The 25,434-nt window shown below is 43.9% G+C and overlaps 1 protein-coding gene across 3 annotated transcripts; it reads left to right on the forward strand.

Annotated features, from left to right (window-relative positions):
• The first annotated feature begins 11,318 nt into the window (after positions 1 to 11,318).
• On the forward strand, positions 11,319 to 22,210 carry CIDEC (cell death inducing DFFA like effector c). 3 transcript variants are annotated; one of them, XM_045529762.1, is made up of 6 exons: positions 11,319 to 11,358; positions 11,784 to 11,861; positions 12,756 to 12,909; positions 17,789 to 17,947; positions 18,036 to 18,223; positions 21,632 to 22,210. In XM_045529762.1, the coding sequence occupies exons 2-6, from the start codon at positions 11,809 to 11,811 to the stop codon at positions 21,792 to 21,794; spliced, it is 717 nt and encodes a 238-aa protein (XP_045385718.1). In that variant the 5' UTR covers positions 11,319 to 11,358; positions 11,784 to 11,808; the 3' UTR covers positions 21,795 to 22,210. The 3 variants fall into 3 exon arrangements, with proteins under 3 accessions (XP_045385718.1, XP_045385717.1, XP_045385719.1); XM_045529761.1 differs by lacking the exon at positions 11,319 to 11,358 and adding an exon at positions 11,410 to 11,519; XM_045529763.1 differs by lacking the exon at positions 11,319 to 11,358 and having other exon boundaries at positions 11,861 to 11,937.
• The last annotated feature ends 3,224 nt before the right edge of the window (positions 22,211 to 25,434 follow it).

Below are 25,434 nucleotides of genomic sequence, written 5' to 3' on the forward strand. Positions count from 1 at the left end.
GCGGCAGCATCTTAGCTGAGGCCTGGAGCCTGAGTAGGAATTAGCTGGAGTAAACAGGTAGGGAGGGGAAGAGTTTTTCAGGCAGAGGGAAGTGAAGCTGTGAAGGCCCAGAATCCAGAGAGCACTTGGCTGTTTAAATAACTGAAAAAGTTCAGAGCAACTGGGGCATTTGAAGGCCACAATAAAGAGGTAAGCCTTGGTCAGTCATGGGGGTTCACTCCTGTAATCCCAGCACTTTGGGAGGCTGACACAGGAGGCTTGCTTGAACCCAGGAGTTCAAGACCAGCCTGGGCAACATAGTGAGATCCCATCTTTAAAAAACAAAAATAAATAAATTTTAAAAATTAGCCAGGGCCAGGCTTGGTGGCTCATGCCTGTAATCCTAGCACTCTGGGAGGCCAAGGCAGGAGGATCTCTCGAGGTCAGGAGTTTGAGACCAGCCTGAGCAAGAGCGAGACCCCATCTCTACTAAAAATAGAAAGAAATGATCTGGACAGCTAAAAATATATACAGAAAAAAATTAGCCAGGCATGGTAGCACATGCCTGTAGTCCCAGCTACTTGGGAGGCTGAGGCAGAAGGATTGCTTGAACCCAGGAGTCTGAGGTTGCTGTGAGCTAGGCTGACGCCACAGCACTCTAGCCTGGGCAACAGAGCGAGACTCTGTCTCAAAAGAAAAAAAAAATATTAGCCAGGTGTGGTGGCACATGCCTGTAGTCCCAGATACATGAGAGGCTGAAGCAGGAAGATCACTTGAACCCAGGAGTTCAAGGTTACAGTGAGCTATGATCAGTGTTATTATACTCCATGTACTAGGAGTACTGTACTCCATGTACTAGTACTCTATGTACTAGGCAACATAGTGAGACTCCATCTCTAAAAAAAAAAAAGAGTTAGGACTTTATCCCAGGGGTGTTGGGGAGCCATTAAAGTCTTTACTCAGGAAAGTGACTCAGCTTTGCATTTTAATTTAAATTTTTTTTTGTCTTTTTTGTAGAGACAAGGTCTTGCTATGCTGCCCAGAGTGGTCTTGAACTCTTGGGCTCAAGCAATCCTTCCACCTCAGCCTCCTGAGTGCCAGGACTACAGGTGTGCACCACCACACCTGGCTAATTTTTTTAATTTTATTTTTTGTAAAGATGAAGATGGGGGTCACTCTATGTTGCCCAAGCTGGTCTCAAACTCCTTGCCTCAAATGATCCTTCTGCCTCAGCCTCCCAAAGTGCAAGGATTACAGATGTGAGCCACCGCTCCCAGCCTAATACTCATTAGTCACTGCCCCTGTGTAAGGGATAACTAAGAGGGTTCAGGACCCACTGAGGCAAAAATTGACTGTCTGGAGAAACGGGCCGGGAATATCTGTCTCCTCCACGTATGCTCTCTAGAATGTCTTTCCTTGTCCTATGGAAATCCTACTGACCCTTTAGGACTCATCTTACTGCACCATAAAGCATCACCTGCTCCCACATCAGTTCCCATAAGTTTTACTCAGCAGGTTCAGTGTCCACTAAGCCTGGTCTAGGACCATCTGTAATAGAATCATCTACGATGTTTGTTAAAAATACAGATTTCTGGGCCCTACTCTTACCCATATAAATCATTCTCCAAAGTTGGACCTGGGAATCCCTAATTTAAAATGTTGACTAGGTAATGCATTTTCATGGTTCAAAATCAAACAATAAGCAAAGCACAGTGGCATGTGCCTGTAGACCCAGCTATTTGAGAAGCTGAGATGGGAGGATCGCTTAAGTCCAAGTGTTTGAGGCCAGCCTGGACAACATAGCAAGACCTTGTCTCTTAAAAAAATCAAGCAATAGAAAAAAGTTACGCACATTAAGCACAAGAAAAGGTGCTCGGCATCACTAGTCATTAGAGAAATGCATTTCAACCTCCCCATGAGATACCACTTCACACCCACTAGGATGGCTGAAATAAACAAGACAGACAATAACAAGTATTAATGAGAATGTGGATAAATTGGAACTCTCATACATTGCTGGTGGCAATGGTGTAGGCACTTTGGAAAACAGTTTGGTAGTACCTCAAAAAGTAAGACATGGAGTTACTATATGACCATCAGTTCCACTCTTAGGTACGCAGGAGAATTGAAAATATATGTCCGCACAAAAACTTGTACACAAATGTTTACAAAAGGATTATTCATAATAGTCAAAAGGGGGGAAAAATCCAGATGCCCATCAACTGATGAATGGATAAACGTGGTAATGTGGTATATCCATAAGTGGAATATTATTTGACAATTAAAAAGGATATGTACTACTACATAGATGAACCTTGAAAACATTATGCAAAGTGAAAGATGTCAGTCACAAAAGATCCCATATTGTATGATATCATTCATATATGTCCCAAATAGGCAAGTCTATAGAGATAGGAAGTGGAGGGGGGTTGTTAAGAGGGTTGCTAATAGTATAGATATGTGGTTTCTTTTTCTTTTTTTTTTTTTGAGACAGTCTCACTCAGTTGCCCTGAGTAGAGTGCTGTGGCGTCAGCCTAGCTCACAGCAACCTCAGACTCCCGGGCTCAAGCTATCCTTCTGCCTCAGCCTCCCAAGTAGCTGGGACTACAGGCACGTGCCACCACACCTGACTAATTTTTCTATTTTTATTAGAGACAGGGTTGCTTTTGCTCAGGCTGGTCTCGAACTCCTGACTTCAAGCAATCCTCCTGCCTTGGCCTCCCATAATACTGTGTGGTTTCTTTTTGGAGTGATGAAAATATGCTGGAATTAGATAGTGGTGATGATTGCACAACTATGTGAATATACTGAAAACCACTGAATTGTACGCTTTAAAGGAGTGGAATTTATGGTATGAGAATTGTATCTCAATAAAGCTGTATCGAAGGGCCGGGGCACAGTGGCTCATGCCTATAATCCCAGAACTTCGGGAGACCAAGGTGGGAGGATTGCTTGAGGCCAGGAGTCTGAAAACAGCCTGGACAACATAGTGAGATTCTGTCTGTACAGAAAAGAAAAAAGAAAATTAGCCAGATGTGGTAGCATGTGCCTGTAGTCCCAGCTACTAGGGAGGCTGAGATTGGAGGATCACTTGAGCCCAGGAGTTTGAGACTGCAATGAGCTGTGATGATGCCACTGCACTCCAGCCTGGGAGACACAGACCCTGTCTCAAAACAAAACAAAATAAAACAACAACAGCTGTATTAAAAATGTGGTCATATGGGAAGAGCAACAATGCAAGGCGTGGTCAATGTAGAGCTGGGGCCTGTATCCATTTGTGTGCCACGGATGCCCTTGGCCACCTGGGGAAGCTACAGATCCCTTCTCAGAATGTTTTTAAAATCTGCAAAATGAAATATGTAAGGTTACAGTGACAGCAAATTGTATCAAAATAAAGTTATACAATTTTCTGAAAATATGTGCAGTGAAAAATCTCACTCCCAATTCTGCTCCGCATCTCCCAGATTGCAACCGAGTGCTCCTTGCTCCACCTGACCAGGGAACCACTTTTCCCTCCATTGTTATGTGTATTTCCAGTTTCTTTAAGCACATACAAGCGAATGTGAAGTTATATTCCTATTTTACCTTTTTGTAAAAAAAATGCAAGGTGGCGGGTGATGAGAAATTATTTAATGGGTATAATGTATATTATTCAGGGGATAGATGCACTAAAAGCCCAAATTTCACCACTATGCAATATGAGGTCTGTCCAGAAAGTATCCCACCATGGAACATGAAAAATAGAGACATTTATTGAAGAAGATACAAGAAATATTGTACATAGGACAATGATGCCTCAGTTCCCTTCAAAGTAGGCACCTGGGGACCTCACACAGTTCTCCCAGCGTCTCTTAGCCTAACCTGTACACATTCAGCATTCTCAGGTGTCCTGCTTGTTGCTGGCCTTCCAGACTGTGGCTCACTCTCAACAGATTCTCAACCATCTTTGAAGCATTTGTGCCCCACGTTTGTTTACGCTGCACTCATTGCATCATTCTAGCCTGCCTTCTGCGTCATCTGAATAGTTTCCGAGGATTGTTCAAGCTTAACGCAAAATTTGATGCAGATTTGTTGTTCTACTCGTTCAGTCATTTTGAATGCTATGGCCACACAGTACACATGTCACTCAACTGGCGTCTAGTGCCCTGCTGACAAGGACAGTGACGTCCTAGATGTTCATGCATGCACATTACAGTCCCCTCTCCTTGGCTGCCATTGGTTATATTAACAATAGCTGGACACTTGCACCTATAATCATGTAACAAAACTGCACTTGTACCCCCTAAATTTATACAAATGTTAAAAAGATACAGAAAGTAGCATATTATACACACTATTCAGGATCGCTTGAGGCCAGGAGTTCAAGAACAGTTTGGGTGACTGAGTGAGACTCTTTTTATTTTGTTTGTTTGTTTGTTTGGGACAGGACTTCACTCTGTTGCCCTGGGTAGAGTGCAGTGGGGTCATCAGAGCTCACTGCAACCTCAAACTCCTGGGCTCAAGTGATCCTCCTGCCTCAGTACTCTGTCTTTTAAAAAAAAAAAAAAAAAACGAAAAAGGCCAGGTGTGGTGGCTCACCCCTGTAATCCTAGCACTTTGGGAGGCCGAGGTGGGAGAATTGCTTTAGGCCAGGAGTTTGAGACCGTCCCGAGCAAGAGCAAGACCACATCTCTGCAAAAAATTGAAAAATTAGCAGGGTGTGGTAGGCATGGTGGCTCTTGCCTGTAGTCCCAGCTAGTCAGGAGGCTGAGGCAGGAGGATTGCTTGATCCCAGGAGTTTGAGATTGCAGTGGGCTATGATGAACCCATGCACTCTGGCTGCAAAGTGAGACCCTATCTCAAAAAAAAAAAAAATGACCTTGGTTTTTGTCTTGACTTAATATATCTGGGGGATTTTCTCTGGATCAATATATAAAAAGCCTCCTCACTTTTTTTCCCTATATAGATTCCTAGGGCTGTTCCATTATATGAATATAACAGAATTTATTTAAGCTGCCCCCTTGTAGCACATTTGTGTTTTTCCAATATTTTGCTACTACAAACATAGCTTCAGTGAATAACTTTGTACATGTACAATTTCACTCCTGAGAAAGTAAATCTATAGTGTGGAATCCGGGCGGTGGTATTGCTGGGTCAAAAAATGTGTTTGTAATTTTGATAGATCTTGCCAAAATGACTTTCAGAGTGGTTATATCAATTATATTCTCATCAGCAATGTATGAGTGTGTGATTCCCTGTTTTCCCACAGCTTTAGCAACAATTTGCTAGTCTGATAGGTGAAGAATGACATCTCAGTGTAGTTTTAAATTGCATTTCTGGCCCGGCACGGTGACTCTGGCCTGTAATCTTAGTACTTTAGGAGGCCAACGGCACTTGAGGCTAGGAGTTTGAGACTGATCTGACCAACATAGCCAGACCCCGTCTCTACAAAAAGTAGAAAAATTAGCAGGGCATGCTGTCATGAGCCTGTAGTCCCAGCGACTCAGGGGCTGAGGCAGGAGGATCCCTTTAGTCTAGGGGTTAGAGATTGCAGAGAGCTGTTATGATGCCACTGTACTCAAGCACAGGCAACAGAGCAAGACCCTGTTTCAAAAAAAAATTACATTTCTATCCTATAAATGAAGCCAGGCAAGGTGGCACATACTTGTTGTCTCAGCTATTCAGGAGGCTGAGGCAGAAGGATGGCTTGAGGCCAGGAGTTTGAGACTGTAGTATGCTATCATCGTGCCTATAAATAGCCATTGCACTCCAGCCTGGGCAACATAGCTAGACCCCATCTTTAAAAATAAATAAATAACTAAAATAAAAATGAATAAATAAAAGTGAGATTAAGCATCCCTTAATATGTTTAAGAGCCATCTGTATGTCATTTCCCTGGACTGTGTTCATATTCTTTGCACTTTTTTGTTTCTTTTTTTTTTTTAGAGTGACTCTGTCACCTAAGCTGGAATGCAGTGGTACAATCAAAGCTCACTGTAACCTTGAATTCCTGAGTTCAAGGGATCCTCCTGCCTTGGCCTCCCAAAGTGCTAGGATTACAGGCCTGAGCCACTGTGCCAGCCATTTGCTCATTTTTCTATTATGTTGTTTGTCTTCTTAATTTACATATAGGTTGGGGGAGGATAGAATGAAAGAGAAAGAGACAGATTAGCTTCTTGTCTGTAATATTAGTCACAATATACATTATTTTCCATATTTATTGTATGCCTTTTGACTTTGCTCATGGTGTTACAAGTTTAACATGCAGAATATTTTTTAATGTATTAAATGTATCAATCTTTTCTTTTATGGCTTCTCAATTTTGAGTTTTAGAGTCCTCCACTCCAACATGTCTTGGGTAATTTTCATGTGCTACAGAATTTTAGAACCATGCTCAGACATTGCCTCCTTCACTAGAACGTAACTTCCTCAATGGCAGGGACAAGACCTGAGTCATCGGTGTCCCCAGCAGCTCATAGTGCCTGATATAGTGTAAAGTTCAAGAAAGTTTTGTTGAATGGATAAATCCCAGTGGAGCCAAACCGTCCTCTTCTCAGAGCACCGTGAAGAATCCTCAGGTTCACCCTCCCTGCCCCCCAGGTGAATGCTCTCTGGCTTTAGCCTGTGGTTATCTTTGTCTTTTCTGCGTCTGCCCTCCACGCAGGCACTCAGGGTTTCTCAAGGCCACACTGCTTCTGAGTCACCCATTGGCTTATGTATCACGGGTTGCCAAGGACTCTGTGGGCGTTCAATAAGTGTCCGAGGAGTGAATGTCCAAGAGACATTCCCCAGAGCTTTCTCCCTGAAGTGTTTTGCTTGTACTTTTCTCCTGGCTCTTGGTCTGCTCTTAAGTTCCTGTCTCCTCTCCCTCCCTGCTCATTCCCTTCTCAAATCCTTTGCTCGGATGTTTCCTTTGCCCTGACTGCTCCTCAGGACTTCAGAAGATTAGCTTCTCACCGGTTAGGATTTAGCTCAAAGCTCACCTCCTTGGAGGCCTTTCTTGAACCCATAGCCCAATCTAACTCTTCAGCCATTTGCTATCATATCACCTTGTTTTTCCCCCAGAACATTACTATCTGAAATAATTTTGTTTATTTGCATATTTGTCCATGGTCTGAGTTCCCTCCTCCGCCAGGAATGTCAGCTCCTTGAAAGGTGGAGAGGGGGCACATAGTGTGTAATATCTGCTGAATGCGTGAATGATGGCTGCCTGAGATCGCCTTCAGGGAAGGATTTAGATCTGAATAATAATAATAATAATTGCTATTTATTGACCTCTGAGGATGAACTAGGCTCCATAACAAGTAAATTTCATGATTGTCTCATTTAATCGTCATAAAAACCTAATGGAGTAGGAGCTATTTTTATCCCTATCCATCAGATCAAACTGAAGCTTAAAGAAGTTAGCTCACATACCAGACTGCTGGTTCTCAAAGTGGGCTCCCTGAGCATCCAGTCCCCATCATTTGGGATGCTTTAAAATGCAAATTCTTAGGCCCCCCCAGATATACTGAGTCAAAAACTCTGGGTGGGGCCCAGCAATCTGAATTTTAACAAACCCTCCAGGTGATTCTGATGTACTAAAGTGTGAAAAACGTTGTGCTAAAAGAAAGATAGGGTTAAACTCTTTTTAAAAAATCTGGCACAGTGGCTCATGCTTGTAATCTCAGCACTTTGTAAGGTTGAGGCAGGAGGATTCTTGAGGCCCAGGAGTTCAAGACCAGCCTGAGCAACATGGCGAGACTCACATCTACAAAAAAACTTTTAAAAATAGCCAGTAGCTGGGAGGCTGAGGAAGAAGGATCACCTGAGCCCAGGAGTTTGAGGCTGCAGTGACCTATGATCACACCACTGCACTCCAGCCTGGGTGACAGAGTGAGATCCAGTCCCTAAAAAACAAAACACAGCTTTATTGAGGTATAATTCATATACCATACAATTCACCCACTCAGGTGTTCAAGTCAATGATTTTTAGTATATTTACAGGATTGTGCAACCATCACCAAGAAGATTAATAGGTTGTGATTATTATAATAGGTTAGAAAATTTTGTTTCCCCTAAAAGAAACCCTGTACCCATTAGCAGTGACTCCCCATTCCTCTCCCACTCCCCACTCTCAGCCCTGAGCAACCACTAATTTATTTTCTGTCTTTATAGATTTACTTATTCTGGACATTTCATGTAAGTGGATATAATACATATATGATCTTTTGTGACTGGCTTCTTCCACTTTGCATGTTTTCAAGCTTCCTTCATGTAGTAGTATATATCCTTTTTATTGACAAGGTATATCTCATTTATGGATATACCACATTTTTTAATCCATTCATCGATTGATGATCATTCATGTTGTTTCTGCCTTTTGGATATTATGAATAATGCTGTCAACATTCATGTAGAAATTTTTGTGTAGAAATTCTTTTTTTTTTAGAGATAGGGTCTCACTCTGTCACCCAGGTTGGAGTACAGTGTCATGATCATAGCTTACTGCAGCCTCCAACTTCTGGGCTCAAGTGACCCTCCTGCCTCGGCCTCCCAAGTAGTTGGGACTACAGGTACATGCCACCATGCCTAATTTTTTTAAAAGAATTTTTGTAGGGACAGAGTCTACCTATATTGCCCAGGCTTGTCTCGAACTCCCGGCTTCAAAGGATCCTCCCACCTCACCCTCCCAAAGTGCTAGGATTACAGGCATGAGCCTATAATGAGTACATGGCCTAGACATTATAATGAGTACATGGCCTAGACATATTGTTTCATTTCTCTTGGGGGTGTATGTGTATATATATACGTACATATAATAAATATGTTTTTGTTTGTTTGTTTGTTTTAGAGATAGGGGGTCTCTCTATGTTGCCAAGGTTAGATTCGAACTGCATGGCCTCAAGAGACCCTTTTATTAATACCTCAGTGTTCCACATAGCTGGGACTACAAGTACACCACCGTGCCCAGCTCTATATTATTTATATATATACATATACATACATATATGCATATAGAAGTAGAATTACTGGGTCATAGATCTTACACTCTTTTTTTTTTTCTTTTCGTTTTTCTTTTTTAGGCTAGTCAAGTGAAGCAGTGGGAGTGGAAAAGGAACAAATAAATCTGTAACTGATTGTGATCAATTAGTACCAAGCACTACTGCACTCAGACCAGCCAGATCTTACACTCTTCACCACTCCACATTTCAGCTTGTCTTAGTCTCTGCTATTATTTAATAAATACATTATTAATAATACCAATAGGCTGGGTGCAGGGGCTCATGCCTGTAATCCTAGCATTCTGGGAGGCCGAGGCGGGTGGATCGTTTGAGCTCAGGAGTTCGAGACCAGCCTGAGCAAGAGTGAGACCCCGTCTCTACTAAAAATAGAAAGAAAATTAATGGACAACTAAAAACATATACAGAAAAAATTAGCCCGGCATGGTGGCACATGCCTGTAGTCCCAGCTACTCGGAAGGCTGAGGCACTAGGGTTGCTTAAGCCCAGGAGTCTGAGGTTGCTGTGAGCTAGGCTGACACCACGGCACTCACTCTAGCCCGGGGAACAGAGTGAGACTCTGTCTCAAAAAAAATAATAAAAAAAGTAAAAAATAATACCAATAATCGCTTTCATTTATTGAGTGTCTATATTGCAAAGCCTTTCCTTTTATTGTCACTAATCCTTACCCCGGCCCTATAAAGCAGGACTCATCATCCTGTCACACGGGTGAGAGACGCTGGGGCTCACAGAAGTAAGGTGCCTCGTCCAAGTGCAAACAGCCGACATGCAGTGGAGCTGGGACCACACCCCACATCTGCCTGCTTTCTGGGCCCTCTGTGCCTGCTATCATGTCCTGGGCCATAACCTTTTCTAAAGCTTTCGAAACATGCCTTCTCCCCTCCTTTCAGGCGGTTTCTGGAAGTCAGGCTGGCTTGCAGTTCTTGTGAGACCCAGAACTCACTCCGAGTTCTTTTCCCCAGCTGGGGCTGATGGCCAGGGGAGGGGCTTCATGGGAGCTGGAAATAAAATGAAGGGAGAGCTGGGCTGGGCTGGGCAGTATTCGAGGAGGCTGTGAAGGGGAGGTAAGGAGTTTGCTTTTTTTTGCTCCTGGAGAGCTGGTGAGGTGGGGCTTGGCGGGGTTTTGCCAGGGGTAGGAAGAGAGCAAGGCCGAAGCAAGCAGGCTTAGGTAGTGCTACGTGGGGAAGAGGGCTTTCTGCCTCTGCCGGGGCTGGTCTGCAAAGCCCTCAAGTTGTTAGAAGGATAGAGTGACTTTACCCGACTGGTGAAGGGGCTTTTGTTCCATGCCCACTCCTCGTGCCCCTTGCTCTGTGCCAGGCCCTCTCTGTGCTGGGGGCTGGGAACAAGGAGAGCACCTCAGGGCCAGGACCCCAGGGATCGGGGCGCTACAGCAGAAACAGACACTGAGGCACTCAGCTAGGAAGGACAGGATGATGGGGTAATAATTCTGTGAGCTGTCTAAGAAGGCTTTCCAAGAATGGAACCCAGTGAGACGGGCTACAAGGCTGCAAAAGTTTAGCCCTGGGTCAGAGAAAGGCTTCACCGGTGGAGGGAACTACCTGTGCAAAGGCTTAGAGCCTTCAAGAGCTGGAGCATAGAGGTTTAGGGGAAAAAGTGGTGGCACGTGAGCCCAGGACTATCTGCATAGACCTGTGCTGCCAATATGGGTGCCAGGAGCCACAAGGCACAGTGGTTATTTAAATTTAAATTAGTTAAAATTCAGTAAAATTGGCCAGGTGTAGTGACTCATGCCTGTAATCCTGGCACTTTGGGAGGCTGAGATTGGGAGGATTGCTTGAAGCCAAGAATTTGAAACCAGCCTGGGCAACATAGCAAGACCCAGCAAGACAAAAACTAAAAAAAATAATTAGTCCAGGTGTGGTGGCTCATGGCTGTAATCCTAGCACTTTGGGAGGCCAAGGCAAGAGGATTGCTTCAGGCTAGGAGTTAGAGACCAGCCTGAGCAAGAGTGAGACCCCATCTCTACTAAAAATATAAAAAAATTAGTTGGGCTTCGTAGTGCAGGTCTGTAGTCCCAGCTACTTGGGAGGCTGAGGCAGGAGGATCGCTTGAGCCCAGGAGTGTGAGGCTGCAGTGAGCTATGAGGACACCACTGCACTCTTGCCTGGGCAACAAACTGAGACCCTGTCTCAAAAAAAAAAAAAAAAATTCAATAAAATTAAAAGTCCAGCTCCTTAGTCACACTAGCCACATTTCAAGTGCTCAATAGGCACTTGGCCTAATGGCTGTGGTATTGAGAGTACAAACATAGAACATCATCACAGAGAGTTCTCTTGGCCAGTGGGAAGTCTCAGGGAGGGGCGCAGATTGCTCAAGGACCCATGGGAGAAAGCAGGCTCCGGTCAGGCTGCCTGCCTGTGAGGTCTCTGGACTAGAGGTGAGGTAATGGTCCCCAGAAGTGTGAGGTGGCATGACTCACCTCTGCCAGTGCGAAGTGGACTCTGCCCCCAGAGACAGGAAGGAACCAGGCAGGGCCTTTTCGGCCTGACTTGGGATTCCTGTTCAGTGTGACCAGAGCCAGGGGTAGAGCAGCATGGAGTGAGTGGGGCTGGGGTGGGAGCAGCAGCTGCTGCGTGGGGCTGAGCTGCAGCCCTGGGGTGGGGGGGGGGCTCCAGTTTGGTCACAGTTGGCGTGCATGCGGCTGGGTGGGAGAGGGAGGGCTCAGGGAGGTGTGTGTGAGTTTGGATAGGACACCAGGGTACAGGCTTATTGGATGGGGGTTGGGTTGCCCTATGTCCAGTGATGAGAGAGAGGGGAACCCTCCCATCCCACCCTGATGAGCTGTTTCTGCTTCCTTCCCAGGTCCAATTCAGTCCAGCTGAGGAGGATGGAATACGCCATGAAGTCCCTCAGCCTTCTCTACCCCAAGTCCCTGTCCAGGTGAGGAGAGCCCAAGGGCAGAAGGGAAGTGGAGCCACCTATGAGCTGTAGGCCAGACCTCCTCAAACTTCAGTGGGTATGTAAGTCATGTGGGGATTTTGTTCCAATGCATATTCTGATTCGGGAGGTCTGGAATGGGACCTGATTTTGCACTTTCAACAAGCCCCCAGGTGATATCAATGCTGTCACCTCCACCCACCACCATTCGTTGGGTAGAAACAGGTAGACACTCTACTTGGTGCTTTTCATTCCTGATCCCATTTAAGCCCCACAACAACTTTGAGAAGAGGAGATTATTAAACCAATTTAATAAGTGAGGAAAATGAGGCACAGAGTGGGTGCTCTTAGTCACTTAGCAAATCCACAGCAGAGCCAAGATTCAGACCGGGGCCTGCCTGACTCCAAAATCCAGGTTCTCTCTACTTCTTTGGTTCTATATCCTGTAGCTCAGAGTTCAAAAATACCTTACATTGGTTTCAGGCTTCCCCCGCTTCAGCCCACTTTACAGGTGAGAAGAGTGACGCCAAGAGAGGTGGTAATTGGGGGAATGTGGGGTGGGTCTTTTATCCCCTTGCTATTTACTCCCCATGGTCCAAGAACCCACAGCGTCAACATCACCTGGGAACTTGTTCGTCATATAGAATCTCAGGCCTCACCCAGACCTACTGAATCAGAATCAGCATTTGGACAAGGTCCCCGGGTTACTAATATGCCCATCAAAGTTTGAGATGCTCTGGCAGGATTTTCAGTAAGACTATCTAGAGCAGGCTTGGTGGGTGGTACCGGAGGAGGTCTAGTGTGAGCCCAGGCTGCAGGGGTGGAGGAGTGGTTACGCTGGTGGGGTGGGGGCTGGGAGCTGTTGGCAGCTCATCCTGATGTTCCGACCACCCCCAGGCATGTGGCAGTGAGCACCTCGGTGGTGACCCAGCAGCTGCTGTCAGAGCCCAGCCGGGAAGCCCCCAGGGCCCGGCCCTACCGAGTAAGCACTGCGGACCGGAGTGTGCGCAAGGGCGTCATTGCGCACAGCCTTGAGGACCTCCTCCACAAGGTGAGCGAGGGCTGAACTCTGCACAGCCCAACCACTTGGGCCTTGGCTGGAGCTGGCCATGCTGGTGGCCTCTGTCCTCTAGGTCAAGAGCTAGGATTCCGCAAGGATGGAGGTCAGGGATTAGAAGGTAAAGCGGCTTCCATTCTGATGCCAGCGCCAATGGAATGGTAGCACCTGCCTGCAGAGCTGTCCAGTTGATGAATGATGTCTGCCTGGTGACAAGGGAGGGCAGTACATTGTCATCCTACACTATCAGTAAGTCAGTGGTATTTTCAGGGCACATTTTTCTTGCTGGAAAGACCCTCAGGTTGCCTTTGCCAGTATTCTTAAACTTGTAAAAGTGTCTGAAAGTTGAGGAAATGAGCAGGATTTTGGAGAGTCCCTTCTCCATCTCCTACCTTCAGCCAGCGTAGTTCTCCTTAAGTCTGTCTCCCACAGTGGAACTTCCACTGAAGGCTTTGTTAATAATTGTGGATGACTTTCTTCAAACTATTTATCAGGTAAGCTTCCAGAGGAAGAGTGAGGCCCAGGAATTTTCTTTTTCTTTTCTTTTTTTTTTTTTTTTTTGAGACAGAGTCTTGTTGCCTGGGCTAGAGTGAGTGCCGTGGCATCAGCCTAGCTCACAGCAACCTCAAACTCCTGGGCTTAAGCGATCCTCCTGCCTCAGCCTCCTGAGTAGCTGGGACTACGGGCATGCACCACCGTGCCCAGCTAATTTTTTCTATATATATTTTAGTTGGCCAGATAATTTGTTTCTATTTTTAGTAGAGACGGGGGTCTCGCTCTTGCTCAGCCTGGTCTCGAACTCTTGACCTCGAGCAATCCACCCGCCTCGGCCTCCCAGAGTGCTGGGATTACAGGCATGAGCCACCACACCCGGGGAGGAATTTTCCTTTTTAAGCAGCTACTTTAGGAGATTTTTATAAGCCACTGTTTGGGGAACTCATATCACCAAGGGATGCAGGGAGGAACAACAGTGACACTGCATCTTTTCAAGATGATAGACAGGTCAGAAGTAAATCTCACTGGTGGATCACAGAGGACTCTGCCTGTAGACTGCTTTTCCAAGTGTGGCAGCAGAAAGAATGGAGCAGAGAGAGTGAAGGGGAGAGTGTAAGGTGATGTGGTTGTCAGGGACCAGAGCATGAAATCTCTTGATCATGGCAAAGAACAGTTGGGTTTTATTTTAAAAAGTAAGAGAAAGCCATTGGAGGATTGTTTTTTTGTTTTTATTTTTGTTTTTTGATAGACAGGGGTCTCATTGTGTTTCCCAGGCTGGTCTTGAACTCCTGGCCTCAAGCAGTCCTCCCACCTCAGGCTCCCAAAGTGCTGAGATTGCAGTCATGAGCCACTGCACCCAGCCTTAACTAACACTAAGCAACCCCAAACTAAAAAAATTGGAAGAACAATACAGTACAAAACTTTTCCTGAATCATTTGAGAGTAACTTGCCAACCAGCTGCCTATTACTTTTGGATACTTGAGTGTGCATTTTTTACAAACAGGGATATTTTCCTATGTAATCATAATACAACCATTAAAATCAGGAAACATATAATGTTACATTAATGCAAGTGAATCCTGGGACTCCAAGCATTGCCAATTGTCCTAATAATATCCTTTGTAGCAAAAGGATCTAGTTCTAGGTCAGAATCAAGTGTCTACTGAATTGTATGTCTCTTTAGTCCAATCTGGAACAGTTCCTCAGTCTTTCTTTGACTTTCATGGCCTTGACTGTTTTTAAAATTATAAGTTAGTTATTTTGTTTACTGTCCCTCAGTTTGGAATTATCTCTTTCTTCAATTCAGGTTGTATATTGTTGGCAGGGATATGATAAATATAAATTGTCATTACAAAATTACATACAAGTTTGACTTGTCACACTACTTTTTTTTTACTTTGACTATTTGAATAAGGTGGTACAGTCAGGCTTCTGTATGTAACATTGTTATTTTTCCCTTTGTGTGAATTATTTTCTAGGTCAGTACTTTGTACTATGTAAACATCTAATTCTGCATCTAACTTTCAATGTATTCATTTGTTTATATCAAAAGGGACTCAGGTATTTCTATTTTAATAGGAAATAATGATGGTAACATATTTTTTTTTTTTTTTGAGACAGAGTCTCACTTTGTTGCCTGGGCTAGAGTGCCATGGCGTCAGCTTAGCTCACAGCAACCTCAAACTCCTGGGCTTAAGCGATCCTACTGCCTCAGCCTCCCGAGTAGCTGGGACTACAGGCATGCGCCACCATGCCGGCTAATTTTTTCTATATATATTTGTAGTTGTCCAGATAATTTTTATTTCTATTTTTAGTAGAGACAGGGTCTCGCTCAGGCTGGTCTCACACTCCTGACCTCAAGCGATCCACCCTCCTCGGGCTCCCAGAGGGCTAGGATTACAGGCGTGAGCCACTGTGCCCGGCCAACAGATTATTTATTGATGCTCAAATTGTCCCAGAGTTGGCCAATGGGACAGGCTTCAACATGCCTTTCTGTGTCTTTTTGCTATATCCCCATCATTTTTTTTTTTATATATATCCCCATCATTATTTGAGTGCTTTCTTTCTTTCCGGTGCAAAAAGGTATTGCAGGCTCATCTTGTACTTTCCCTGCCTAGTCCTTGAATTGGCCATTTTTTTTCTAAGGAGTTCTACTTCATTTTAGTGGAGAACGGTATTCAGAAACCAAGATCTGGGAGCTAGGTGTGTTCATTGCTATTGTTGTGTTGTTGATCTCAGGCCCTTACTGAAGAATTTTAAACAACAAAATATGTTCCCTCATGAATCTAAGCAAGAAAAGTAAAGTCAGAATTCTGTCATTCTAAGATAACTAATGATGTGGTTGTAAATGTCCTAAATAATCTGTGCTTATATATAAAGTAATTAAATGGAGCTATGTATTATAGTATGTAGCCTGACTTATCATTCTATGGCACGTCTTGGATCTTTTTCTATCTTGATCAATATAGCATAAAAAGGTAGTAATTGCTAATTATGGACCATGTACTCTGCCAGTATTTCTTCTAATCATAACCTGAAAGTAGTTACTACTATTCCCATTTTCCAGAGGCAGAGGCCAAGTTCATTCACTGGGATTTAAACCCAGGCAATCAACCTACAAGTCCTTATACTTTTGCATTTAATCATCATAACAACTCTAAGACTGTACTTGCCTCAACTTTTTTTAGATGATGAAACCAGTTGAGAGAAGTAAGATAAATTAAAATGGATCAAAGTGTAAGAGCTAAAACTATAAAACCCTTAGAAGAAAATATAAGTGTGTAAGTATTCAGGACCTTGGTTTCTTAGATTTGTCACCAAAGCACAGCAGCAACCAAAGGAAAAATAAATTGGACCTTGTCAACATTAAAAACTTTTATGCATCAAAGGACACTATCAAGAAGGTAAAAAGACAACCCACAGAATGGAGAAAAAAATTTCAAAGTGTATATTTTATGAGGATCTAATATCAAGAATATATAAAGAACTCTTACAACTCAACAATAAAAAGACAACCCAACTCTGGGAGGCAGAGGCAGGAGGATTACTTGAGGGTCAGGATTTTGAGACCAGCCTGAGCAAAAGCGAGACCCCGTCTCTATTTTAAAAATAGAAAAAATTAGTTGGGCATGGTGGCATGTACCTGTAGTCTCAGCTACTCAGGAGGCTGAGGCAGGAGGATCACTTGAGCCCAGGAGTTTGAGGTTGCAGTGAGCTATGATGATGCCATGGCACTCTACCTAGGGCAACAGAGCAAGCAAGAAAAAAGACAACCTAATTAAAAAGGGGCAAAGGTCTAGCTCATTTTTCATGGCTAAAATACAAACAAATAAATAGATTTTTAAGTGAGCAAAGGATTTGAGTAGACATCCAAAGAAGATATACAAATGGCCAATAAACACATGGAAAAATGCTCAATATCATTAGTCATTAGGGAAATGCAAATCAAAATCACTTCATATTTACTAAAATGACTAAGACAATAACAAGTGTTGGTGAGGATGTGGAGAAATTGGAATCTTCCTACATTGCTTGGGGGAATGTAAAATGATGTAGCTGTTTCGGCAAGCAATTTCACAGTTCATGAGAATGTTAAACAGAGTTAATGTATGACTCAGCAATCCTCCTAGTTATATACCCAGAAGAATTGAAACCATATGTCCATATAAAAATGTATACACAGAAGCTTATAATGGTATTCATAATAGTCAAAAATGGAGACAACCCAAGTGTTTATCAGTTGATGAATGAATTTTAAAATGTGGTATATCTACATAGTAGAATATTATTTAGCCACAAAGGTGAATTAATCATGCTACAACATGGATGGCTTTCAAAATATGCTAAGTGAAAAAAGACCCCAAGTTGTGTAATCCCATTTATACGAAATGTTTGGAACAGGCAAATCTGTAGAGACAGACAGTAGAGGTTGCCAGGGGATGAGGAATGGGAGCGTGACTGCCAATGGGTATTGGATTTCTCTTTGCAGTGGTGAAAATGTTCTGAAATTAGATAGTTGTTGATGGTTGCACAACTCTGTGAATATACTAAACAACTTTGAATTGTATACTTTAAAAGGATGAATTTTATAATATATAAATTACATCTCAATAAAAAATTACATATGTGACTTCCATTATATTATATTGGACAATCTTATTCTAGACTACTAACCCTGAAGCCACGTACCAAGAGGTACCATTATATAAAATCTTTGGGTAGTGATCCACAGTAGAAAGCCCGGGTTCTAGTTTCATGCAATAGATCCCAGGCTACTTGTTCTTTCCCTGGCAGCTGAGGTGACATCGTATGGGTCTTCCCCATACCAGCTCTGAGGCTCCATGGGGATGGCTGAAATATTTCTGACCTTACTCCCCAGGTCCGGGACACCTTGATGCTGGCAGACAAGCCCTTCATCCTGGTGCTGGAGGAAGATGGCACAACCGTAGAGACAGAAGACTATTTCCAAGCTTTGGCAAAGAATACAGTGTTCATGGTCCTCCAGAAGGGGCAGAAATGGCAGCCCACATCAGAACAGGTTAGGTCTCACCTCTTGGGGGGAGGGGGAATTGGGAGCCTGGGAGAAGCCCTCGAGCAGTACTAACCATCTGCTTGTCTTGATGCAGGGATCGAGGTACCAACCCTCCCTCTCCCACAAGCCCGCCAAGAAGATTGATGTGGCCCGCATAACCTTTGACCTGTACAAGCTGAACCCACAGGACTTCATTGGCTGCCTGAATGTGAAGGCGACTCTCTACGATACATACTCCCTTTCCTATGATCTGCACTGCTGTGGGGCCAAGCGCATCGTGAAGTGAGTGCATTGCGATTTGCTGGGGGAGGGCGGGTATGAAGCAACAGGAGAACCCTCATCTGTTCACAGGCACTTCAGCCTTCTCAGGGCCTGGGTCTGGCATTGATGCTGACAAAACTTAACATCGTATCAGAGAATACAGAACTTTACAATTTATCAAAATGCTCTGATTGCACTAGTGTGTGCCAAAGGGGCACACATATCCCTCCTGGTGGAACTTGGATACATTTAGTTTTATGATTACTTTCATAACAACTACATTTTTTCACTGAAGATAGTAAATTTTTCTAAATAGTCTTCTAATCAACTTTTACAAACTAAACATGTTAAAGATTTTATTGAATTAATTAATTAGAGAATTAGCAAGAAGTTACAATTATTTCAAAGGAGAATTCAAAATCCCACACATATATAGGTCCATCAAGAATGATGAGATAGGCTGGGCATAGTGGCTCACTGCTGTAATCCCAGCACTTTTTAAAAAATTAATTAAGCAATTTATTCATTTATTTTTAAGAGACAGTCTTGTTCTATTGCCCAGGCTGGAGTGCAGTGTCACAATTATAGCTCACTGCATCCTCAAACTCCTGGGCTCAAGTGATCTTCCTGCCTCAGTCTCCCAAGTAGCTGGGACTACAGGCACAGGCGACCACACCCAGCTTACATTTTTTCATTTTTTGTAGAGAAGGGGTTTTGCTATGTTGCCCAAGCTGGTCTCGAACTCCTGGCCTCAAGTGATCCTCTGGTGAGAGGAATTAATTTGCCTATCTTATGGACAGGAGTCATTTTTATTGTTTAATGAACTTTTTTTAACTTTTTATTTTGAAAGTCTAATGGAGTATCATATGAAGCATGACAATACGTTAAGTTGTAAGAAGATGTTTCCAAAATGCAGCTGCTCCAGTGTTGCTCAGGAGCTTCTTACCCCATGAGGTGGATGTAGCCGCTGAGGCTGAAGTGATACAATTAGTCCAAAGCCACAAAGCCAGAGAGTAGCAGAGCATGGCCTCTAGCCAGTTTCTTCTGATAGATGCTAGTCCTCCTAAATTGCTTCATTTAGTGTTTACTGAGTACCTACTCTGTGCCTAGTCCTATGCAGTTAAACTAAAGACACAGAGATGAACAAGATATTGGAAGAGGTTCCATAAGGGCAAGAATTTCTGTTGCTTCCAGTACCTTGGCGAATACTGGCACATAGTGGTTATTTGAGTAATCGTAGAATGAATGAAGACATATATGATCCTTGTTCTCATGGGGCTTCTGAGAAATCCTGCTCAGGGTCCTGAGAGTTCTGCCAGAACATACGTAGCTAGGGCATATCAGACCACCTTGGTTTCCTAGCTTATTCTCTGGATACCCAATCTGCAGAGAAGAGGACTGAGGCTGCATGGTTCTGTTTGCCAGAGACAACAATGGCAGATGTGAACCTGGTTCTATGGCTAGAAGTTCCACTGTCCTCCATGCAAAATTCTTCCATGATGTTACCATATCATGTCGCCTCATAATCTGGGTAGTTTGCAGATTCAAAATCTACAGTGAGAAGTTTCGGTCTTTAAACTAAGTCTAATTAGGTGAAGTGGGATTGTCAGATGTAAACACAGTAGCTATATTGGTATCAAAAAACAGTAGCAAGCTGAAATCAGCTTAGTGACTTAGTGGTGTCACTAGGTTTTTAAAAAATTATGTAAATACATATATAAATAGCATAACATTTATATAGCACAAAATTTACCATTTTAACAATTTTTAAGTGTACAATTCAGTGGAATTAAGTGCATTCACAATGTTGTGCAACCATCACCACCATCCATTTCCAGAACTCTTTCATCATCCCAAACAGAAACTCTTGGACCCATTAAACAATAACTCTCCATTCCTTCTCCCTCCAGACCCTAGTAACCTCTATTCTACTTTCTGTCTCTATCAATTTTCCTATTCTAGGAACCTAATATAAGTGGAATCAGAAAAATGCTTGTCCTTTTGTGACTGGCTTATTTCACTTAGCATAATGTTTTCAAGATTCATCCATGTTGCAACATGTATCAGAATTTTATTCCTTTTTTTTTTTTTTTTTGAGACAGAGTCTTGCTCTGTTGCCCGGGCTGGAGTGCCATGGCGTCAGCCTAGCTCACAGCAACCTCAGACTCCTGGGCTCAAGTGATCCTCCTGCCTCAGCCTCCCGAGTATCTGGGATTACAGGCATGTGCCACCATTTCCAGCTAATATTTTCTATATATGTTTAGTTGTCCAGCTAATTTCTTTTCTATTTTTAGTAGACGAGGGTCTCGCTCTTGCTCAGGCTGGTCTCAAACTCCTGACCTTGAGCAATCCTCCTGCCTCAGCCTCCCAGAGTACTAGGATTACAGGTGTGAGCCACCACGCCCAGCCAGAATTTTATTCCTTTTTAAGGCTGTCACCTAGGTTTTAAGCCTCAGTTCTCTAATTTGAAAAATGGGTATACTTCTCAGGTATAGCTTTTTAAAATGTAACATATTTTCATGTGTAGATATTTATGGATCTAAGTGTCTTTCTGCCCCCCTCCACCCCAACCAGAGCATGATGAAGATTAATAGAAGACTAAAGTGTTAACAATAGCCAAAGAGTATTTCTTTTCCTTTTGTCTTCCCCTCCTCATCCTCTCTAGGATTAGATACCTCTAGGGACCTTCACCTACCTCTTTTAAACAGATTTGGTAAGAATTATGCAACCAGCTGCTCTTGCTGCCGTGTACTTTCCAGACATCAGATGCCATGTTGAGTGCTTTATGTTATTTCAGCCTCACAACCTTGGGTGGCAGGTGCTAGCCCATTTTACAGATGAGGAAGCTGAAGCTCAGAACTAGAGCAGTTTGCTAAAGTTCACATAGCTAATGAGACTGGATTAGAACTCAAGCCTGTCTGATACAAGTTCTCAGTTCATGGTTTAACAACCAGGCATGGAGGTCTTCATGTCCAAGACTGAAAATGAACTAGATTACAAGTGACTTGGAAAGGCCTCGGAGTCCAGAACAGAGTGCCATGAAGGGTAGAGCCATGTTACATAGATTAATATGGCTGGTCCAAAGTAGTATTACAAAAATAAAAGGCTTTATTGAATGAGCTTGAGTTTTGCATGAGAAAGTAGGGAGGTTCTGGACATCTCAGGGTATGACTGCAGGTCATGCCTGTAGACCCTCTCCCTTTACCAAGGGAAGGCAGCATCTGTTTCTGTTTGCACATCGCTCTAGGATTTATGTGTTTTTAGTCCTACCACCTCAGTGGTATTCAAATTTTATTAATGAAGAAAACAAACATAATGAAACTAATTCCTTCCAGGCCAGCGTGGGAGTATAGGGGAGGAGGCATTTAGGGGATGTGGGAAGGGGTATACTTCCTGTTTTCCACTTGAGTGCCTTTTCATTCCACCCAGGGGAGCTCTCCGCTGGGCCCTCTTCAGCATGCAGGCCACAGGCCATGTGCTCCTCGGCACCTCCTGTTACATGCAGCAGCTCCTTGACGCCACAGAGGGAGAGCTGCCCCCCAAGGGCAGGGTCTCATCCCTCATCCCAACCTGTCTGAAGATACTGCAATGAAAGCCCAAGTCGCTGGAGGCCTTCCTCAGCCAAGGACTAGACTGAGGACCCCACACTCGACTGGTAGCACCTGCAAGCCTGGCAGCTTCTTAACACACCTCCCTCACGGCACAGGCCCATGAGTGAGGAAGCAGAAGGAAGGCCTGGAAACCTCGGCTGAGCTGGCCAAAGGAGAACTTCATGTTCCTGGCTTGGCCCAGCTCCTTCCTGCCCAGCGTAGCTTGGCTGACCTTGATTGGTCACCAGTAGGCTACGGCATGAAAACTGCCCCTCAGCAATCTGTCCTCACAGGTTACACTCACGACACTCCCCATCTCCTGGCTCCTCCATCCCAGAATCCTCCTGAGTGAATTGTCAAGCTCAAGCTCACCAGTGTATGCTATTAGAGAGTTTACAATAAATTATTTATGCTGACACATCTTTTCCTGTGCTCTTTGCAGGGGGCAGGGTTCTATCTGGACGGTTGGAAGGGGCGAAGGGAAGAGAGGAATCTATTGTCAAACCATTCTCCATAATGTGGGGTTAAAAGAAACAACTTTTTCTACCCAAAAAAAAAAATTGCAATCAATTTTGGAACTAAAGTCTGCTGAATTTGAGACTTGAGCAGACCATGTAATCAATACAGTAAGTGACGATTTTCAAATTAAATTTGCTGTTACAAGACTTCAGTTAGGAAGGTGGGATTAAGTCACTCATCTAACTTCTCAGTGTCACATTTTATAATAACCTTTGAAGTGGTTAGGTGGGCAAGGATTTGTCAAGCTGCCACGAGATGCTCTATCAATGCCTCCCTCGCCTGCCAGATGGCTCACCTTTCCTGTCCAGGACTTCGCCCTGCAGGATTTCCAAGTGAGCTATTAGGGAGCCCCACAGAGTACTAGTTTCTCAGCAGCTGAGCCAGCAGTTTTCAATATCAGGCAACTCAAATAAGGCAAGCATGAAAGGCTAGGCTTGTAGGTCTCTGTGCTTTATGTAGTCTGTGCCTCAAAGATGCAAAAACTTATTTCATGGCCTTTACAATAAAGCCTATTTGGATTTAGTACATAACCAAGACAAAGGCCTGGGATACTAAAGCTAGTCTGGGGAGCTATTGCTGGCGCCGGGTGTACCCTGCAGCCACGCCTAGGAGGAGCTGCCAAATCTAGCTGAAGAACATGGCCTATTCTGGGCCCTCCTCTCCTGCAGCTTTGGCTGGAGGCTGGCTCCATGGGATGGGCCTTCTGGCACAGAGGCAGGTGTTGGCATTAGCGCAGAAGGTATTCCAGGTCCACCCTTGCTGAAGCTGTGGCCTTACTTGCTCCTGCTGTAAAGTTATTAATAACTGAGTTGGAGTGGGGAATGGTGGAAGCTTGGTATTTGTCCCAAACTTCCTTCCTCCTGAGATCCGAGTTTCACAAGTGAGTTTTGAGTGACTGACCACAGTCTCTTGGCACTGAGCCCTCTCAGCCCAGGGAAAATTAGGTTCTTCTTTCCTTCCACAAGCTCAGAGGCTAATGGAGTCAAAGCAGCAGTGGACAGGAAAGGGCAGCTTTCAATGAGGTTCAGGAGCTGGCTGGGGAAGATTCCAAAAACCAGGGGAGCTTGAGCCTCAGAAGGACCAGGGGCCAGTCCTGTGGGGACAATGGGCTTTCCTGGGGCCAAGTGTGGCCAGTGGAAAAGTCTGCTCTGGTCAAGGTAGTCCATGTCCCAATGTCCCAGCCCCTGAGCCTTCGTCTGTCTTTGCTCAGGCTGGTACTTCCCGGTGCACAGGAGCCCTTTCTCTCAGGATTCTGAAATACTGTGGGGGTTGTGACAAAGCACAGTCACGTCCTCATGGTTGAGCCCAAGATAAAACTACCTGCATTTTTGTCACATTTCTCACCAGTCCTATACATATTTGTCCGTATCTTTTAAAAAACTGATTATTTAAATCTTTGAATTTTTTTTAAATTAAGTTTATTGAGGCATCCCATACAATAAAATTTATCCTTTTAAGGCAGATGGTTCAGTAAGTTTTGGCAAATTTATAAAGTTATGTAACCACCATTTCGAGCACGCCGAAAAGCTCCCATGTGTCCCTTTCTAGTCCCCCTCCAGATCCCTCCACCCACCCCAAGCCCCTGGCAATTACTGTTTTTGCCAGTATAGTTGGCCTTTGCTAAAATGCCACATTCATAGAATCACACTGCCTTTTTAAAAAATTTTATTTTTTTAAAATTTAAATCATTTTTATGAGTCATTCAGTCTTTTCTGTCTTAGATTTTAAAACTATGTGTGTGTGCATGAAGAAGAAATATGAGGTAAAAAATTTAAGCAGTTCCAAAGGGCAAAAATAATTATTCATCTTCCCCCCCCCCCCATTCCTTCTCCAGAAGCAACAACCATCTTGTTTTGTGTGGCCTTTAAGAAATGTAGAAGTATATAAATATGATGAATAAAAATAAGTGTATATGATACACATATGTATTTCTGGCAGGATCAACCAGGTACATGTTGCTGTTTTGACTTAATGTATTCTGGAGCCTGATTCACATGAGCTCATATGGACCTACACATTATTTAATGACTCTGTGGTATAGATGTGCTACAATTGATTTTAGCCACTCCTCTGTTGATGTACTTAGGTTTATTTATAGTCTTTTGCTGATGCAAACAATGATTTGAAAGTTATAGTGCTCTTAGTAAATAAATAAAACAGTATAGAGGTTGCATGTAACTTTTATATATTGTAATTGTAGGACAGAATCCATTTTGTTCTTTGCTTTTTTCCTCCCCACTTCCTGTTTCCTCTGTCCCAAATTTTCACAAGCCTGACTCCTTCATATCATCCCGGCTCCAACGTCATGCCATAGACGGGTCTGAATCCCCAATCTCCTTGTTGCTTTCTCCCTCTGCACCTCCCCTACACACATACCTTTTCCTCCTGGTGAATTTCTTTTTCTTTTCTTTTTTGTTTTGTTTGAGATGGTGGGGGGGGGTGTCTCACTATGCTGCCCAAGTTGGACTCCCACTCCCGGGCTCAAGCCATCCTCCCGAGCAGCAGTCCTGGCGAATTTCCGTCAGTTGTCACCGTCCATCAATCACGCCCACGTTGGGGAGCTTTCTCTGATTTCACCGCTGCTCCCCGCTCTTCTCGCTCAGCACGTCGGCAGCATTTGCCCAGGACGGGTTGTGACGCGGAGACCCCAGGTGACCCTAACTCTTTTCAGAGAGGGGCTTAAGTCCTGTTGATCTGTGTTTGCTGCACAAATGCCAGAGCCTGGCACAGAGGTAGTACTCAAAAAATGTTTAATAAGTGTTGTATTCGATTTTTTTCCCCTGCAGAGCTCACCACAGGACAAGCTATGTTTTCCAGTTTTTGAGATTTGTTTTGTTTCTGCTTTGGCAAACGATGATGTAGTGAACCTCTTTCTGCCTCTAGCCTTTTTCTCCGTTTGGATTACGCACCAGTCTGTGTTTTTCAAAGCAAGTTTACTGAACCAAAGGATGTGAATTTTTTTCCCTTCACGATTTACCTTACAAAATTGTGCCCACTGGTGGTTTTTTTTGAAGTCGGGAGGCTCCTAAGAATTGGAATGGTAATCAGAAAACTTAGACCTTTCGTCTAGGTTTTGTCCCAAGTCAGGTTCTCCGACCAGAATAAATTCTTCTGCTCCCGTGC

Source organism: Lemur catta, chromosome 18 (assembly GCF_020740605.2).
Source record: "Lemur catta isolate mLemCat1 chromosome 18, mLemCat1.pri, whole genome shotgun sequence".
Classification (NCBI taxonomy): Eukaryota; Metazoa; Chordata; class Mammalia; order Primates; family Lemuridae; genus Lemur; species Lemur catta.

Bases quoted from the DNA above. Each gene is read 5' to 3' on its own strand.
- CIDEC (XM_045529761.1), top strand. The intron at 12,910-17,788 runs GTGAGCGAGGGC...CTTACTCCCCAG, and splicing joins TTGAGGACCTCCTCCACAAG to GTCCGGGACACCTTGATGCT. The intron at 17,948-18,035 runs GTTAGGTCTCAC...GTCTTGATGCAG, and splicing joins GGCAGCCCACATCAGAACAG to GGATCGAGGTACCAACCCTC.